We start from the raw sequence: 20188 nt of genomic DNA on the forward strand, positions 1-20188 counted from the left end.
GTAGGTGCCGCGTCCCTTCACTCCGGGCCGGGGCTGTGGAGCGCCCCCGGGGCGGCCGCGGCCGAGGGCAGGCGGGGGGGAAGCGCCTCCCGTCAGCGCTCCCCGGGGAGCCGCAGCTGCCGCCGCTGGAAAACGCGGGGTACCGTCTGTCCCAGAAGCAAGTACAGGCTGGAGGATTTTTGCCTTATTTATGGATTTTGGTTGAGGAAGGTCTGTGTCGTTGTGACAGCGGCTACGATACCTCGTCGTAGAAACGCCTTTCTGAGAGCGGACTCAAAACTGGGAACGCTGACTGACAGCCTGACAGCTGCCCGACGCTTCAAGGAGGCAAATCTAGGTACATTTTTTGGAGTAGAAGTAAACTTCCCACACACACACACTTCGAGCAGAAACGCGGCCCAGCCCTGGATGTAGGTAGTTGAAATAGCGGTTGTGCAATGAAACTTCAAAGGTCTCTTAAAGAAGTGGTTTACTTCCCTGCCTCTAACCTTTCTAGTCTTGTCTTTCTCTGGAAAGCTGCCAGGTTTTATTTTTTTATTTTCTAGCGGCTCTGCATTTGCAAGTAACGGTATTTCTGACAGAATAAGGGTACGATATCATTGTTCTTGATGGCTACCAAGTGTCTGAGCTGTTTCATTGTCACGCAAGATAATCAACTATAATACACTGAAAACTGAAATAACTACTTCATGATTTGCGTAGCATTGTTGTTGTCCAGTCCTGAATTAGAATTACTAGCAGGAGCACCTTCCACACAGAAAGGTTTGTGTGCAGTCACTTGTCTCCCTCGTCTGAGCAGGATGTGACATCAACTCAGCATTTCTCAGTGAAACTGCAGCAATTCTCAGCAAGTTAAAAATAAAGTGTTATTTTTTACTGCCACACCCACATGCAGATTTTGAAACTTCATCGCAAGGCTGAAATTAACAGAGATTCTTTAGGGCAGTCCTATGTTACTTCCCTGCTGTAACTGCCTGTTTTGGTTTCCTAATGCGTTTTGAAATGGCTTGGACTCAAATTATATTAAAACATTGTGTGAAGACAGAAGAATTGCAATTTTTTTGAGGTACTGGATCTTTTTTAATGAATGCTCAAGTTTTCGCATTTGAGCAACCTCACTGATTTGCAATGTAAATAAAGTTAGATGCAATAACTGCAATATATTGATGTCAATTTCTGTTTTGAATCAGAAGCCTTGAACTTCTACCTGATTTACCTTCTTACCTTCTTATCTGATGTCCAGTTAGAAGAGTAACATCTGTTTGCTTGGTTTCAGGTTGAAATGCTCTTTCTCAATGCCTTTTTTGCCCCACTCTCTTTTATTTCCAAACCTGTTGCTCTGTACTGGAACTGTACCTTCCTAGAACTTACATGGAAGTCACATGCAGAAATATTACTCTGCAGTCCTCTTCTACTATGTCTGTACTGTCCAGAACTAGGAGATTACCTCCATAAAAGGATTAGGTTGAAAGAAAAGAAATGTAGCAAGTGACAGAAAAAGTAGAATGCCAAACCAGTAGTGTCTGTAGGTTATTATATTCATAGTCCATATTGAACTCTCAGTGCCTTTTAGAACTGCTTCTTCCAATCAATCCCCTTGTTATAATGGGCCATCTTATGTGCCCCCAGCTGTTCATTTTTGCATTTTATAAGCATGATACTCGTCTCTGCCATCTGTGTGATGGAATGGAAATTGCTGTTGTGATATGAGCAGGTGGCAGCAGAGGGCACTCCAACCATCTGCTTCTGGAAGCAACTAGCAGCATAAGCCTTTACTCTGGGCCAGTGTAAAACACAAGGGGAGATTCCCTTTCTCTCCAAAACCAGTGCGGTTGTACCTACAGATATGGAAATCCTGCTGGTTCAGTGAAGTTTTGCAGTGCACTTGCATGACCCATTATATATACACAACAAAATGCCAGCAGACTTTATGGGGCCACACCACTTTTGATCCCATACTTAAGAGTCTGAGGCCAACACAGCACAAAAAAAATAAGCGTATTCAGAAAAAAATTTTTAGTGGGAAGGCAGACTAAAAGTGTTATAACCCACCAAATAACAGAAATGAAAATTTAAACTTAGGGAAAAATGAAGTTGAATTGTGAAGTTAATACTTAGTATTATTTAAAATTTATTCCTGAATATGGCAGTATGACACTTAAGTGCGTACTTACGTGCTTTTTCCAAAACTGCATCTTCCATGCAGAAGAAAGGCCCTCTAGAAGTCTTTTGTAGAAGTCACCATGATAGTTTTATTTTACTTCATTTATGTAGGTTTTATCTGTACCTTTTATAGATCCATTGTAGACAAGGCCTCCTGCTTGTCCCATTCACCTGTTCCATTCAAGTCAATGTTAGTAATGAACAGCATGTTGGTATTGTTCTAGTTTCATAATTCTAAATGTTCACCATAACATACGAAAGGAAAAGTATACAGAGCTAGAAATGTTTGTTTTCCCTGTGTAAGGCCACCTGTTTGTTTCAGTGCCACAGTTCTAATGGCCTGGGCTGATACACCCAGATAGCAGAGTGCTCGCATAGCCAAGTGGATCTGTGGGAGCCAGCCCAGTTCTGGACAAGATTAGATCAGGCAAGGGAGAGGCAAATATGCAGAATTTTACAGTAATTTATTTCTTGCAATTGGGGTACATCTAATAAAGGTTTTATTATCCACTTTCATATATTTAGCCAGTGGAAGATAAGGGCAGAGTTCCTACCATTTTGCTGATGTCTTCTGTCTCATGTTTATGCGTGAACAACAGCTCACCAATTCTATAAAACCAGACCTTAACATATAAACGATGCAATTAGTTAGACGTTGTTTAAATGTTACCTGTTTTATCTTCATGTTACTAGTTATCTCCTGCATTTGAACAGCACTTTGTATGCATGTTTGGGTGCTATTTTATTTTTTTACATTTAAATTAGAAGTGAGATAACAATTATTCACATTATGTTATTAAAGACATTATTTTTTTGCCTGGATCTTTTATCTCATCCCTCCTTTCTTATTATGCAATATTAACCAGTGGTGTTCCTGTTTAATATTTGGCTTATTTTAAAAGGTTTAGCTCATATTTTAATAATAAAGACCATGTAATTAATTTACCATTGCTTCAAGGCATTTTTTTTTTTAGCTCGTACCAAGCCAATTGAATTAGAAAAATGGAAGGGCAACCTTTTAGTTGGCTCTGCACTGCTATACTCATACATTTGAACAAGTCTATGGTTTAATTAAAAACCCTTTATTTTTATTATTATATGATTTATTTTTATTATTAAAAATTTGGCATCTCTGTGCTTCAGTTTGTATCTTTTCTTGTTTTATACAGTTTAGCTAACAATGGCATCCACACAGAATCTGAAAGAAGCCACTGGCAACCACAATTCATGGGAAAGTTTGCTACCAGATTTCCCTAAAGGACCGCTTTGCAAATACCGTAAGAAAGCTTCCTTTAACTGGAAGGAAATGGCAGTGTTACTAGATGGCAAAGATATCATCCAGCTTAAGGTAAACTTTGCAAGAATTATAACCATCTTTTAATTCTGGACATATCAGTAGAAGCAAGTAATTTTCAAAGGGAGAGTATTTAATAATATTCTCAAGATATGGAGCGTGAAGACATTGTTTTTCCACATCCGATTTTCAGAGCAGAACTGAACTTTTAAGCAACCTACTTTGCTGTCTCATAAGGCTCGTTTCATTACTGAGTATCAGTACAGGGGAGACCAGCAGGTGCTACATTAGAGAACTTCAATGTTCATTTCAAACTGAGAAAGAACTATATTCTACAATGTTTCTTTACTGTACTATTTGCATTAAATAATATATCTCATGGTTTTACAATGCACCTAAGCTGAGCTAAGTTCATTCTACTCTCAAACGTAGTATATCTGTCCTGGACTGACATAATTTCCTGTCATCTTCTGTGCTTGCATTAATGCTTATGTGGCGTTGCAGTTGGACAGTTTAGCATGCCTACCTCACTGAAAACTAACCCTACCAAAAAAACAGGTTAATTGCAGATGTGGGAATGCATGACTTGGAGATGTGGGAGGAGACAGAACTGACTTTTTTGAAGGTGGTATAGATTTACATGGATTTAAGCTAATCTTGAACATTTGCCATAATTATTAAAATCTTAGAAGGCGGATCAGAGAAAAATGCCTTGTTCTGCATCTGACTGATACACTTAAGAGCACAGAAAAAACACAAGTGCTCTGTGTCTGAGGGAGTTTCAGAGCTGTGTGGGCAAATAGTGTTGTTCATACAGAGAGAGGGAATGACCCTACCTTTCAAAGAGAGGCACAGAAACTCTGGGTTTTTTCCTTCTTACTGTGTCATTCTCATCAGAGAGGAGGAAAGGACTTTAAAAATCTCTTTAAAAGATTTTGCCTAAGGCACTGCACTTTTTTTTCTAAATTACATGAAAGACAACTAAGAAGATGTGGGAATCTTGAAGACACAGGGATCTGAGATAAAATAGTGCCATAGTATATAATCTAATAATAAAAAAGAAGATCCAAATTACATCAATAAAACCTGTTTATCCCCATATTGAATGGCTGCATATGATGGTTCCATTACACGGAGTATATTTCTGCTTTCATCTGGGATCAGAGCAGTTGTGATTACTTAATGTCATTACGGCATATTTCTAACCGAATGTAACCTCTAGAGTTTTACCTTTATCCTCAGATTGAGGGCTATTGCCCTTTATATCCTACCAGCAGCTTCATATAGCGAAACAATGAAGCTGCTATAAAAAAAAAGTAAGTTTTACCATACTGTTCTCTTACATTCAGAGTGAATCAGTCCCACACCTATTACTTCATGATGAATTTTCATAAAATTTTCCTGCATGAACAGTATATATAATGACAGACCGTTTAAATAGATATTTTTAATTCTTTGGAGTTTTGGCGTTATAAATTTATATCTTCCTATCAAATGAATGTAGCTTGAGGCCTAGTATTATCCTAGAAGAATATTAAGTTGTTTTGTTAACGCTTTTAGATTAACATTCTCATGTCAATTTTTTCCCCCTGAAGAACAGAATCTTCTCTGCTCTGGAAAGGGATCCTCTCTTTGTACATCACCCTGGAGAAGAACTGTCCCGTGAGAAATATCAGGAGCTGACATTCTTGCGCTTTAAAAGGCTCTTTGAGTATGATTTTCTTACTCAGCAAGAGATTATAGAGAACCCATTAAAGATATTTCATATGGTCCTCTGTATAGGAATGTATGATTGGTCTCCATGTATCCAGTATCTATTACATTGCGCTGTAAGTATGGTTCAAAAGGTATAGTGGTGTATCTTTGAATTTAAGCATCTTGTAATACGGTAATTCAGTTGCTTTCTGCCCATTTTATTAAGTCCTTTATTTTCAAAAATGAAATTCATTTTAACTGTTTAGAAGAATAAGACCTGTAGGATAAAGTTATTAGATGTTTGTCATTAAGCCCTGTCTCCACCGGAATCCCATCTGGAAAGTAAAGGTAGAGCGGTATAGACAAAGCTACAGAAAGATATTTTGATGCCTACAGTTCCACCTTTTTTTGTCCACTCCTCTGCCTCTTCTGTAGGGCAGTAGCAGCCACAGAAATTGTTTGTTGAGCCCTATTTGATGCCTGTGCCTTTGCTACAGATACGGGCGGGTATCCTTGCCTCACCCTCAGTGTGTTGATTCTGGGTGGAATCCAGAAGGAACAGAAAACAGTGTAAAGTTTCTCACGGACATCAGTGGCTGGGATTCTGTTCTTCAGTTGCTGCTTAGATGAGTCTTTCAGAAAGAATACTTGATATAGCTGGTCAAATAATATTAGTTGAATTAATTTGTTATTCCTATTCACATGGAAGGAGAGGGTCTGGGAATTACATTTTTGTTATGTCATCTAGAAAAACTGAAGGTACATTTAAAAACAGTGTGCTTGTCTGCTCCTGAAGCAGCTACCTTAGTTCCCAATCCATTTACAATAAAACAAACTAGAATAGCATTAAAATTTTAGTTTACTCAAGGGGACATCAATAAGGACAAGTGGAAAGTGAGCTCATTAAGTGTTTTAAGAGTTTGCAGTGAAGGCCTGAACAGGTTAGAGCTGTGAAAATTCCAGTCCTCTGTAAAGAGGCGTTGACAAGATCAAATCCTGCCGTACTTCCTCCAGCTGTAGTCTAAGTAGTAGTTTACAGTGCGGCCTACTTTCCCATGTCCCTTTAATGGACGTCACTTTTACAGATTATTAAGCATGTACAATTTGTGCTATCCATCTTGGGGTCACTGATTTAATTTGTAATTCTCTGTTTTTACAGGCATTTGGAGGTACACTTTTGAGTGCTTCTGGGAGATTTGCAGCCTTTATGAAAAAGATTTTTGGCATGGAGGTAAATTTTTTCTTTTTGATAACTTGTGAGAACTGGGCACCTGTCAGAACCATGGCACTACCTGCACCCTTGTGTTATTTCTGATCTCTTTACATACCAAGGTACTTGTAAATAGTGACAGAAAAGTCCAAGGAGCACTGAGTCCTGACTATCCTCACTGCTAGCTATTATACCGCTTGCTGGACTGTTTTTAGACTGTCCAAGTTAACACGCAGACAGTTTGGGGACTTCTCCCAAAATGCAGTATAGATGACACTACACTAGTTCTTTCTCCATCCAGCGTCCTTTAAGAGTATATCCCAGCAAGTTTTGCACACTGACACTCCCACCTCCCACATCTACATCATACACATTGCCATGATGCTTTAAGTACTCCATTCTGATGCTATAAAATGGAAAAAAATAATGTCTTAATGCCACAGAAACACCACGTGGAGTCCAGTGGAAACTCAGACCAAATGCCCTGCAGAGTAAGTGCAGCCTATCTATAGAAAGAACTAGTCCTGAACAATTTCTCCTGTCTGTGCCATTTGGCCATGTGGGCAGCATTCATGATCTGGCCTGACCGTATTTGATTTTGCAAGATATATGTGCTCAGCAGACCCAAACTGAGCTTAACGCTTTTTTTGTTATTCATTATCCCTTCTTACCTTTTTTTTGCCAACCATTTACCTTCTTTGCTTATTTATTTTTCTGAAATTCTATATTTATCTGTCTGCTTGTAGGCAGCCATATACTGCTACATAGTTCTGATGTGATAGCCTCATGTTAAAGATCAGGATAAAGTCTTTTAATGACTTTCAGGCTACACAAAAGCCTGATGATATGTATTTGTCAGAATAATTTTGCCTGAGGCTACAGGTTTATTTATTTATTTATTTTTAACTCTCACTTGCTTTTTTTTAGGTTTGCTACTTAAGAGTATGTATTATAGGCCAAACCAGTCTAGGGTAAAGGATTCCAGTATGCACATTTCACTGTGGCTTCAAGCCGGCAGTGTTCCCACATGCTTCTGAGAACCAAGTGTATGCATACATTGATCTGATAAAATTTTATCCCCATCAATAATGTAAGCTATTTTCAATTTTGAAAATAAATAACCATATTCTGGTTTTCTCCTGACTTTGGGAGTTCCCAGAACTGCATGTAGTGCAAGCAGACTTGCCGATTTTCACCATGGAACAGTTCTTTCAACCCAGACAGCTGAAAACTTAGATACCTGCCTGAATGAGTCAGCCATCAGCAAAGGAAAAAAGTACCTGTTAACCTACTGCAGCCATGATGTCCTAGCCTTAGGGTTACATTTGACTGGTTTCTTGTAATTGCAAGTTATTTTTCCAATAGCTGTATTTGCAATCATTTGAAAATCTTACCATGTTAATTACTGTAATAAAATAGTCTTGAACTGTGCCTCATATCTGCTTGTTTAGATTGTTGGATGTTTTGCTCTGACTGAACTCAGCCATGGAAGTAATACCAAAGGCATACGGACTACTGCCACGTTTGATCGTAACACTCAGGTTAGTCCTTAATGCACAGGAATAATGTTTGAGACTGTTAGACTCTTACTTGCTAACAGGACAGAATGATTCAAGGTTTCTTGGATTAATGAGAAAGAATCAAATTAAACTCCAAATGTTTAAAAAAAAAAAAAGTCAAAGTCCAAAATATTGGAGGGAAGAGTGGTTTTGGGGAGTGGTTTTGAGGAGTGGGTTTGAGCTCTGGTTCACGAAAGCAGAAACCGACAAGCATATCACAGTTCATGTGCTGCGGATGCCTCAGTTCAGAGACAGCTCCCTCTCCCCTTCATTTATTTCTAAGAGGAGGAAACGGATACCTGAAAAGAATACAGTTATGGGTGGATGTGGGGATTTCAAAAGATAAACATGTTCCCACACAGCTTTCCAGTGTTCACAAAACAAAAGGTCTTCTTCATTAGTATTTTTGACTACTGTAAATAAGTGCATATAACACCCGGAATACTTTTACAAAAGAGGAAAGTGATTCCATTTCAGCAGAACAAAGTGCAAGAAAGTGGAATGATTGTCTGTCAGATATCAATATTTGCAATAAATCCAGAAATTTCTGTTTTCTTGTACAAGTAGTTAATTTAGCTTCTGTTTGTGATACAAAATAGAGCACCCTTCTCCTTTGTTATGTCTCTTAAGGAATAGCTGGACATGCAGATTAAATTGTCTTTTTGTCTTGAAATATGAAGGCTTTATAGATGGCAATTGGGATTATTTCTTAAGGATCAGAAAACTAAATATGAAAATGAGGTAACATGGCTATTGAAGAGACTGAAAGAACAAAACAATAAACTGCTCTTTCAATTAGGATACTGCTTGCTATTCATAATTTTTTTTTCTGAAATCAACACTGCTGCAGAAATAAATTCATTGTCCTAAGATTTTTTTCAGTAAATTAATAAAACTCATTGTAGTTTTACATTGAGGGAGAAGAGACTAGAAGTTAAGAGAGGAGACTGGTAGAACTTTATCTCTCTCTTTGTCATCTATATGCTTGGTTTATGCCAAGTTGCATTTAAAATGTGTTATTTAATGTCCCAAGGAGGTAGGCTCATCATCTCCCCCAAAGACTGTGGCATAGTATTGCAAAGCATATGGGTGCTGTTACTGGCAACGATGTCGCTCATATCTGTACCTCATGAAGTGGCCTCAGAAGAATGAGAAATTAGAATCATAGACTTGAAGCATAAGATTTTATATTCTTCGTTAGGACAACATTCCAGTCTGCATTTTTTCATCTAAAAGCAATTTAGTGATCATTTATGCAACATGGATGATCAGATCCCTTTCCAGAAAAATAAACAACCTTGTGAATTTGGCAGCATAAAAAGTTCCGTTTAAATAAATCTAAAAATCTGAATGCTTAAGCTATGCCTAAATTTCAGGGTATGTGTATTCTTCAGAATTCCCAGTACTCATGGTCCCCCAGTGGTCCAAGCTGGGAAGCATGCTGCGCTTCATGCTGTCTACCAGGCTTGTTTCCACATAAAACTGTGTGAGAAGGTGGTCCCTGCATAGGTTTCAGCCCTCACAGCTGAAACAGCCCTCACAGTCCCTCCCATGGACTCACAGCTCAGGTTAACCTAAGATCTAGGAAATGCTTCCAAGTCCCTAACCTTGCTTTATTTTTCTTAACTGCTTAAATGAGCAAATAAAAGGCTGAGTTTCAGGCTTTACAATGAAATAATAAACTTTTCTCTCCAAAGTTGAACACTAAGAGAGATCTCAGCTGCTGGAGTGGAGTACATAATGAAACCCTAGCAGTTAATGGAGGTTTTCAAAACATTGCCATGATCATGACAAATAGCTGTGTCTTGATTTATATGACTTATATAATTTTCTCCTTTCTTTCCTGGCTACAGGAATTTATCATAAATACTCCTGACTTTGAAGCTGCAAAATTCTGGATTGGTAATATGGGAAAACATGCCACTCATGCAGTTGTGTACGCTCAGCTCTACACTCCTGATGGACAGTACCAAGGATTACATTCCTTTCTTGTACAGGTAGGGTAGAAATATTGCTAATCTTTTCTTTTTGTGGGGAGCAGGTTCAAATTAAAGACTTTATGTTAGGCTGTTATCTATATCTGACCAGCAGATTCTTTAATTAATGTCTTGAACATTTATTGCAATGTAACAACCGTACTGTTTTTAAATATTCACTGATTTTGTGACAGTTGTACCACCAGTTTTATGCTGCCAGTTTTCTGCAAAAAATTCTAAAAATACGAAGAGCTGAAAAGCCTCCAGATTATCACACTACTTATATAGTTAAAACTAACCTATGCTATATGAAATCATGAAAGTCCTGGATGGGACTTAACATGATTTATATCTGCCAGTGCTGCAGGCTGATCTGCATGAAATCCACAAGCTTCTACCACAGAGATCAGTTTATAAGATTAAAGGCATCAGAAAATAGGGCAGTGGAGTAGAGAAGTACATAGTAACATGAACTAGTTGCAGACTGAACAGAATTTATGACAAAATTGGAGAATAGCTCAAAGCTGATCTTTACATAAAAGTTCCATTGATTCCTACTATGTCTCTGTACACCTGAAGAAGGTTTCTTTGCTAGTCTGATGAGAGCAGTCCTCAGTGTTAAGGCATATTTAACACAGTGATGTAATTACTGTCATAATTGCCAAAGTAATTTTCATTAAGGGGTCTGTGTTCTGAATGAGAGGAAACATAAGTACAAGGTATATCCAGGATTATGTGCTTGAGAAAAACAGAGAGCTTTCTTTAGCATCAATAACAGAATACAAATTGGGAATATCTTCACTGTTTGAAAAGTTCAACCCATAGCTTTGATTGTTCCACAACTGAAATAATGTTTCATTCCATTTCTGTGCAGATTCGAGATACAAAAACTCTCCTACCAATTCCAGGTGTGGTGGTAGGTGACATAGGAAAGAAAATTGGGCAGAATGGGTTAGATAATGGGTAAGTCAATCCATGTGAAGGAGGAAACATTCTAGATTATATCACACTGTAGTGGTGCAAATGTTCTCCTGTGTCAGTTCTGTCTTCTGAGGTATTTGATAGTGGCTTTAAGTTGTTGATATTTCTTAAAAAAAAAAAAAAAAAACCCACAAAAAACCCCCCCAGATTTAAAAGTCTTGAATTTCAGTATTTTCTATCTGAACAGCCCTAGTCTTTCTGCTTCTCTCACTTTTTAGAATACGAAGTGCCACTGATACACTGAATATGCCCATGCATTCTTGGAGTCATAGACTCTGCAACAGTAATAATGAAAAAAAAACCCAAATCCATTAAGCTCTGAGTAAAGAACTTAATCAGCCTCTCCACCCATCTGAGTGTAAGCCCTTAATTATTTTGTCTGTAGATTTCCAGCCCACAGGAAGGCTAATGGAGGTCACAGAAAAGGTTTATTGTTAGTGAAGATGTAAGAGTAATGAGACGCAATAGAGGAACTAGGTACCTTGTTTAAAGCATGGGATTTCTGGACTAGTCCTGTTCACTGCAGAAGAGGAGAAGCTTAGTTATTTTTTTCTTTTCTCTGTGTACACTTGAAATAAAAAGTAACCTGGGCTCCATTTCTGAGTCATGGACTTCAGGGGCCTTACTGTATCTCTGCTAACCAAAGGTGCTGATGGGGAGGAGAGACAGTGAAGGAATTAAGGTAGATTTCTGCATTAAAAACCATTATGTAAAAATTATGATTTAAACCCCTGCATTAGTTATATAGCTCTGTGTAAAGTTAAGCGATCGAAAATAGCAAAGGAGGGAAGTGTCACTTCTTCATGCCTCAAATTTACCTCTCTATTGTTTCTATTCATTACATATATATGTATTGTCCTTCATAACATCCCATTGCAGAAAACAAAGTATAGACATCCTAAGGTGTCCTACTTTCAAATGTAATGGCTTTGACTGGCTTCCCAGAAGGTCGTAGGCCTTCCAGAGTTTGTACCAGCCTCCTCCTGATGTCCCAAAGAGCCTGTAGTGGCAAAAATAGCACTGACTTTTATGTTTATGTAGCTCATTCTCATTTATGCTCTGTTTCCTGAAGACACAGACGCAATAAAGGAAAAATACATAGAAAATTTTTATAGAGGAAAAAAGTGAGAAAAGGCCTAGAAAAGAAGGGGGTTTGGGTATTGGTGGGTATTTTTGCCAGCATCTGTATTACAAACTAGTAGCCACCAGATGGCACAGCAACATGGGCCTGAGCAGTCTAAATGTAGTTCAGCTTCACGTTTCTGTAGAAATGTTCTAATTCTACTGTTCATTCTCAAATTGCAGCATAGTTTTATGCAACATGAGGAAGAAGAAAAGTGTGCTTGTCACATGACATCAAAATGCATGTAATTTTAAAATCCATTTACCCTACTGGGAAAAATAGAGCATTTCTTTAAATTTTGGTATAATTGAATAATCTGAGATGATAATCCACATGATACACTGTAAATAAGACATACCAATGACTTCATATCTTAATGTCAGATCGTGTCCTTTATCTTAGTTATGACATTACATGTCATTTAAAGCAATCATAGGGCATTCTAATCTTTCTGCTTACTTTGCACATGCTGCTTTAAAAAATATATTATTTTCTTCTAACAACATGTCTGAGAAGCCCCAGTCATGGATCTAGATCTCTTAAGTATGAATTAAGACAGTCACTGCACTAGAAAGCTTAAGACAGCACATGCAGATTGAGGAAGGAGGGAAGCCCAAGGTTACCAATAGATACCCTTCATTCAGCTGAAAACTCTAGGAGCCTGTGCTCCTGATCTACTTCAGCTATTTTCTTTGGAGAGGTCTGAAGCTAAATGCAACATTTTTCACAAGAACTAGAGAACTAGTTTTAGCTTTGCAACTTTCCTGCTCACACTGAGTTGTCTGATGTCAGGATTTGTACATACCAATACTCAGCAGTACACGAAGGCCTGGATGGGGACTGTAGTACCTTTATAGCTCTGCATTTCTTTGCAGAGATGACAGGCTGTGCCACTCTAGAAAATGAACTGTTTGTTGCATGATCTGTAAAATGCCAAGATTTGCAGGGAGACATTTCAAAAGACACTGCCTGGTCATGGTGTTGTCCTAAGCAGTTTAGTAATCTTATATCCTAGCTTATCCCAGAGAAAGCACACCTTGCAATATAGAAGCCTGTTGGATGTGGTGATGACAAAATATTCAGTTATGCTGTGATTACAAGTGTTAGTCTCTGCTGCGTGCTTTGCCAGTTTTTTGAATGTATGTGTAAAGTCTGGTTCAACTACCATAGCTACTTAGTAAATCAGATATATTTCCATGTAGTTACACTCAGGATAAATGGTCAGAGTGAAGCAAGAAGTTTATGCTACTAATTTTCCATATAGGTACAGAGAGTTAAGCTCCTGAACAGTGGTGAAGGACATGGGAAATAAATTCCAGAGCTTCCTTGGAAAATGCCATTGATTTATGCAGAGTAGGTGATTGTAGTTGTCCCTTCTGGCTTTGGAAAACAATTTTTTTGGGTCATTTGGCTGAAAGCTGGTTTCTTGCTAATGCAGAGCATAATGTTTTCAGTAACAAAGAATTTCAGAAGTAATGTGGGAATTTTTGCTGTGTAACTTCAGTTGACTAGTCTGCTCCTTCTAAATCTGTCTTTCTAAATAATTCTCATAGCTTGATAATTGGAAGGTCCAAATATCACATGGGTTTTGCAAGTCTTCGTAACTTCAACTACCCTGACAAAAAAGAAAAAATCACTTAAATATTCTAAAGTATTTTTTCTCTCTCTCTGTGATTTACAACAATTTGTGTGATCAGTATATAAATGGTTAAAAATAGAATTCCAGTTTTTCTTACGAAGAGTTTAGACTGGTTTTATGTTTTGTTACCAAAAATTAAATTAGACTGCCACCAGGGGATGCAAGTGCTTCAGTCATTGTAATATAAAAATGTCCACCTGTTGCTTGTGCTCTGGCAGTCTTTGAAATATGCTGTTCACTGAGGTCCCAAAATGGAAGTAGCTGAGGAACAAAACAACCACAAAAAAACTCTGGGTATTTGGGATCCAGAGGCCTTTCAGTAGAAGGCATGGCAGGCATAAGAGGAGAGACATAAAACAAGAGCTTTTGTAAGTGCTGACGTGCATTTCTGTTTCTTCCCTTTGTGGGTTTTTTTTTTGTCTACCCTTGCTAACGTAACATTACCAAAATTACCCATTACTGCAGTCTGCGTTGGTAAATGATTGCCACTGTCTGAATTGGTGGTGAACCGATTTCATGTCCAGTTGCAACTAACAGCAAATTCCTGCTTTCCCAATCCATAAATGGAAATGGTACCCAACTGAATCTGCATGGGCAAGTTTGAAAATTGGTTATAATTGTGTCTCTTAAGTGGTGCTTAACATGCCTGTCTTTATAAAACGTGTTCTGTGCTCTTTCAGCTTTACCCACTGATAACATATACAATTTGTTGAGCAGACAAAACCTCTGATAAGGGAAGAACTAGTGAAATGAAGGTATTGAAGGTACAGCAAACCACTGCCAGATAGAAAGCTATTTACTTCATCTGCATTCTTTGTAGGGGAGAAAAGGGTCTTCTGGGAGAAGAATAATTGTTAACTGTATCTAATTATAATGATGGATTTTGGAAAACTGAATTTTTTTGTTAGCGGTCAAACAGCCTTTCATATACAATTAAAATGTGATCAGTCTCTCCACACATACAACATGCTAAGACATTCAGCATGTTCTCTAGCAGTCACTGAGGCCAGATTCAGTTTTCTGGATACTGATAACTAAACAAAACACCCAGGAGGAAATGGGTAAAAGGGATTTATTGGGCAGAAGACCAATAAATGTTGTAAAAGAAACCCTCCTGGAAAGAGATTGCAGGTTCTGAAAGCCCTCGCTACAATTCCTTGTATGTTGTCAAAGATAGCATACATCACACAACCTCCAAGCCTTTACAGATGACCTTTAAATGGTTAATTCATTTTTTTTTCTTTGTTACTATTTCAGTATCAGTGCCAATAACACATTAAGATTCTGCTACTGCTAGTTTAAGGGCAGAACAAATGAAAGTCTAGTCCTTCAGATGGTTTTTGTCTCCTAGTATTTATCCTTTTAACTCTTACAAAGATTTTGCAATGGTTGCAGTTATTTCACTAGGAAGATAGGAGCTGTAATACATGGTTGAAGCCTAAATAGTTTCTGGAGCCTCATTTTACAATCTGAAACAGTAGTTTGGTAAAGATAATTTCCATACTCTTTGGTCATTTGCTTCTACTCCCACACTTTTTCTTTGTGCTGGGACAAATGTTTATGTAGCTGTGTAGGGGACTCATCTAGGGAACTGGAACTGCCTGAAAACTAACCCAACAAAAAAACCCCGAAGTCTGGCTGTCTTCAGACAGATCATCTGTCAGGTCTGGTTCACTGCAAGGCCACAGAAGAGGCTGTTCAGTACAGGGAGAGGGACAGTACAGGCATGTGTATAAGAAAGCAGGTGTGTAAATCAGTCCTGCTTCTCAAATAAACAAGCTTGTGTTTGTTTAATGTTTTTATTGTCTTGCAGTCTCTGATCAGAGTCACAAACAATTACAGTAGTAATGAAGCAACTAAAATAAAAATCAATGTCAAAAATGCCTGTACTTGCACTTACAGTATTTGAAGACAGTACTATCAATACTTCAGTCTTTGTGAACAGTGCCACTTTCACAGTTAAGCCAAATGTTTTGCAAGATACATACTGCATAATTGCAATTGAAGTCAAACCAGTGATTTTTGCTGTGGGATCACTGATATTTCCCTGGTTTGAGCTCTCCACTTAGTATCTACAGTCTAGGTTAGACACTGTGTGGGTACATACAGTGATGTGCACATTGCTAAGATGTGGTCACATTGCTGAAGAGTGCTGCTTTATCTCCTCATTTTTTCTCACTTAGATCTACCTTAAAGCTATGTAGCCATAGCTAGTTCACACTGACAGTCACTTGATGGTGCTAATGTGAAAAGGTAGATTCAGATCTGGTCACACATTTGTTCTGTGACCCACAAAAATACAGCCTTGCATCTGCAACGAACCTCAAACAACCTTTTTGCTCCCTTACCAGAGCTCTGTCAGCTCTCAACAGTTGCAGGAGTCTGCACATCTAGAACTTCTTGCAAGACTGGCACTTAGACTATAAGAACTTTAGGGTGAGTGGGTCTTGAAGTGTGTCCATGAAATCCATTAAGATAGATTAGGAGGCCTATAAAATGCTATTTTGTTTTATCATTGCTATTGAGCATTACTGTTTACAGTGCTGCCTTCTTAGATTAGAGCCTTGATTGTAGAAACTAGAGCTAAAATGCTGCCTTGTGGTTTTCTCCAGCTTCTCTGTAACTCTTCTCAACTGTAAACTTCCTGTGAGTTCCAGTCTGGAATATGTGGCTGTTTTTTACCAAACCTCTGAAGTGTTATTCTTCCCAAGGTTTACAGTATCCCATAGACAACCATGAGATCACTTGACTCACAGCCTTCCAATACCGTTCACACCTGCTTTCTGTTTCTGGCTGGAAGGATTGAAGGAACTGTCACTGCACCATCTCCAACGTAGTCAATAACAAAAGCTGGCAGGATAAGCATTTTAGTGAGTCTGAAATTCACCAAAGCATGTTTGAGCTATTTGTACTATAGGTAACAGCTTATTAATTTAGTACTGGCAAAAGGAGCCTTGTAGCTTTTCCAGCTGCTCCTTTTTTATCAGCATTACTGCACACCAGGTGAATTATTATTGCATGATTTAAATTCAGTAAGATTAACTTTGCTTGAAATGGTCCTTAAACTACTGGCCAAAGAACCCAGACAAGAATGCTTCTGTTGGAATAACACTTCACTCTGCTCAGGTAATCTAGGTAGAAATCTATGGGATACAGGGGTTTTTTACCTGTGGGCTACATGGTGCAAAATTGCACATCGCTGTAGAGCCCTGTGATGCATATTTAAAGTGGCAGCTATCTGTCTTTCTTGCTGAGAGGTCTTCATCCCAGTCACACGATTTGCTATGCAGAAGAGGCCCTGAGTAGGGTAGCTTTCAAACCTATGGTCTTGTCATCACCATGTGAAATTTAGCAATTTTTCCAAACTTTCTGGTACATGATATCCCCATGACTGTGTATACAGTTCCATTATTGTAAGATATTTCTTCAATTCTTTAAGGAGATTTTTCCGCTAAATGTGGTGACAGATGTGAACCATGTCAATTCACTATGCTTTCTAGGCTAAAAAACATTACAAATGTGCTCGTTGACTTCATTAAATCTTACTACTTATTTTTAATATGTTCCAATACCAAGTTCAAATTGGTCAGTATGTTTAACAAATTCAAACAACGTTCTTGGAGAAGGAGTGTAACAGCAGTTGGCAGTGATCTCACAAGGTTGCCGAACTCCCAGGTCCTGTAAGGTTCTGCTTTTATTTTCAACACTGGTGCTTACAGGCAATATATCTTATTTCTTTACAGATGGAAATTTTCTCTGATTTTTTAATTGCTACTTCTGTCTCTCTCTTTTGCTTCTTAAAGCTTTTGTCACCTTACATGCATCTATTTTGACAGCAGCTCACAGAAAAAGAAAGAAAGAATGTATCTGTAATGGACAATATCAAGGGAAAAAGCTAAAGTCGAAAACTTACTTGAAATTTGATTTTAAGAAAATAGATTATTATATAATGATTGGAAATGTAGTGTTCTGGTTCACTAGCTGTGAAAAAAAATATTATAAGAAGGGTATATATATGGTTTTTAAGGAAAATAATTCTAGGTAATCTTTTATGTGGTACAGAATTAGCTATATTATATTAATGTCAGACTTCCTATAAGATTTTGTGCTCTTTCCAACAAAAGACCTCCTTTAGATTTATCTATTTGGGATTGAATCACAACAGGTGAAAGGGGGTAAGACTGTTTTAGGTTATTTTGGGTTCTGTTTTGTTTGGCACATATCTGCTATATGTTCAATAATCAGGCTTGAATTTCCTAAAATTAGGTTATTAGTATATAGATTTATATATTAGTAGATTGGAATTTGCTTCTTAAAGAACTCTAGAGTTTTAAGCATGTATTATTAGTATAAATAATTTTCTAAAACTGCACAGCTTTGCTGAATGAATTGAACTTATCATTACAGTGTAAAACATAAAAGGACAATTTGCCCTTTTGTTCATTGTGATTACTACCATGAATCTTACCATTCATCACACACAGAAATAAACATGCTCCAAATAGGTATTTGCAAAGAGAAGGCGCAAGAACTGGAGCCCTTTGAAGTTTCTTCCTAATCTGTGCCTCAAAGATTGTATCATCTCTTTTGTTTCCAGTTTCGATTTTTATCACCCATTCAATGGCTTATAAAAATAATATTTCATTGCTTTCTTCCATGCATCTTTTTCTACTTGGGAGGGATCCTTTATAAACACCCATGAAACTCCCATACTTTCATCACTCAGATTCCTATTTAAAATTCTTACTTGCTCTAATGACTAAATGCCAATGCTTAGCTGCCAGCATGCTGTGACTGGCAGGTATTATATCAAGAAAGTATTCTTCGGTAGTTAGTGTCTGACTCACTGTTTGAACACATTTCTAGCTTCTTGCCTTGTGCTTGCATTGTAAGCTCCTATGAGGAAGCACCTTCTTGCAGTATGGATGTATGTATGGATGTACAGTAACTAGGAAAAGAGTGCTAAAGTAGGGACCTAAACCTTGCCACACACACTCTTCTGTAATTAAAGTAATGAGTAATAATTATTAAAAAGCTCAATTTCTGTCTAACATGCGTGCCATTGCTTAAAAGTATTGGGAGTTGCTATACAGTTTTAGTTGTGATGGATTTTATTTGGGATGTGTAGAGCAGAGAATGTGAATTTAACCAAAAGATATTTTTTGAATGAGATTTTTTATTTTCAGTGATGTGAAAAAACATATTAATAAAGACAGAAATCAGATTTTTGGAAATTCTGAATTTGCTTCTGTTACAAAAATTGGCACTTAATAAAGCACTTTTTAGCATCGTTAAGGCCAGTGAGCAGCTGGTTGTTCGTTAGGATAACATGCTTTCCTCTGTGGCTAAGTCCGAAAATACTGTGTATCTCTAAGGCTGAATAAAATCAGTATGCAGATATGTTTCCTTGGAAACAACTCGTAATTTTAAAGCACATGCAGCAATGCAGCCCTTATGTAATTTATTAATGTGAAAGACCTGGCTCTCATGAGCCTTGTTAAATAGATCAGCCTGTATTGGCAGGAAAGAGGAATTTGCTTTGATTACAAATACAGCTTTTCAAGTGCTATTAGATACTGAGATATTCGTGAGTAGAGCCGATGCTACTGCTATTGTGCCAAGTTGTATTGCCTATTTGGGTGAAACAGTTCATACACTTTTTTCCCGAAGAATGCAAATACTCAGGACATTCTGCCTATTCTGACAACTTCCTTCTTTATTGCTGCTGGTGTGCCACAATTTAGAAAATATTACCTTACTCTTCCTTTTTAAGATACCACATTCCAGGAAACAGAAATCTGAGTTTGAGTTTAAACAAAGGAAAATTCTACATTGTTCCTTTTCAGAGCACTGTTTCAGCTATGTCATTTGTATTTTAATAACACGAATGATCCTCACAGATCTGTATTTTAGACTCATAAAAATATATACTGTCTCTATTCCAAAGCAGATTGGACTGAACAACACTTCAGTAAAGCATATGGTTCAGCAGAATTGTTTGTGGCAGAGAATTATTAGGAGTCAGAATGGCCTAGTCAGGTTCCAAGCAGGAGAAGGAAGTTGTTCATCTTCCCAAGCTTTTCAATAGCTGAGATACCAAGCTAAGTAACTTACCTAAACTCATGCAGACTGAGAATTCAGTTCAGGTTTGTGGGCTGTCGGTGAAAGGGTCTGTCAAACTACCTTTGTATAAGATCTGCAATAAGTAACTTTACCTGTCCCTCCCCTCAGACTGAATACATTGCTCATCCTTCCATTAGTTGTTTACTCCTTTAATGATGAAGCTGCGGAAATGGTCTCATAGTCAATGAGGTGTTTGTCTTGGTTTTGTAAACACCATCTTTTTTAAAAAAAAATAAAGAACAACAAAAACAAAAACAAACCAACAACAACAAAAAAAACCCCAACTGAAGAGTTGTAACAAATAATTTCCCATCTTGAATTTCCTCTGCTGCTCTGAGTCTGAAAGCCTTTGTTCTCCTAATCATACTCCTAAAATTACCTACCTGGCTTGATGGACACAGTTTTCCGTTTACTGATATACCTGA

At 37.8% G+C, this 20188-nt stretch overlaps 1 protein-coding gene across 5 annotated transcripts in view; it reads left to right on the forward strand.

The window, feature by feature from the left end:
• Positions 1–20188, forward strand: part of ACOX3 (acyl-CoA oxidase 3, pristanoyl) — a 37212-nt gene that overhangs the window by 94 nt on the left and 16930 nt on the right. Inside the window, exons 2-8 of one of the 5 annotated variants that reach the window (XM_074904447.1) lie at positions 230–337; positions 3333–3511; positions 5053–5286; positions 6312–6383; positions 7814–7903; positions 9775–9918; positions 10772–10860. In XM_074904447.1, the coding sequence (XP_074760548.1) occupies positions 3344–3511; positions 5053–5286; positions 6312–6383; positions 7814–7903; positions 9775–9918; positions 10772–10860 (797 nt within the window). In that variant the 5' untranslated portion in view covers positions 230–337; positions 3333–3343. Of the gene's footprint in view, positions 1–11; positions 411–3332; positions 3512–5052; positions 5287–6311; positions 6384–7813; positions 7904–9774; positions 9919–10771; positions 10861–20188 lie in introns of those variants that run through there. The other 4 variants (XM_074904448.1, XM_074904446.1, XM_074904449.1 and 1 more) reach the window with 4 other exon arrangements.

Source organism: Athene noctua, chromosome 4 (assembly GCF_965140245.1).
Source record: "Athene noctua chromosome 4, bAthNoc1.hap1.1, whole genome shotgun sequence".
Lineage (NCBI taxonomy): Eukaryota > Metazoa > Chordata > Aves > Strigiformes > Strigidae > Athene > Athene noctua.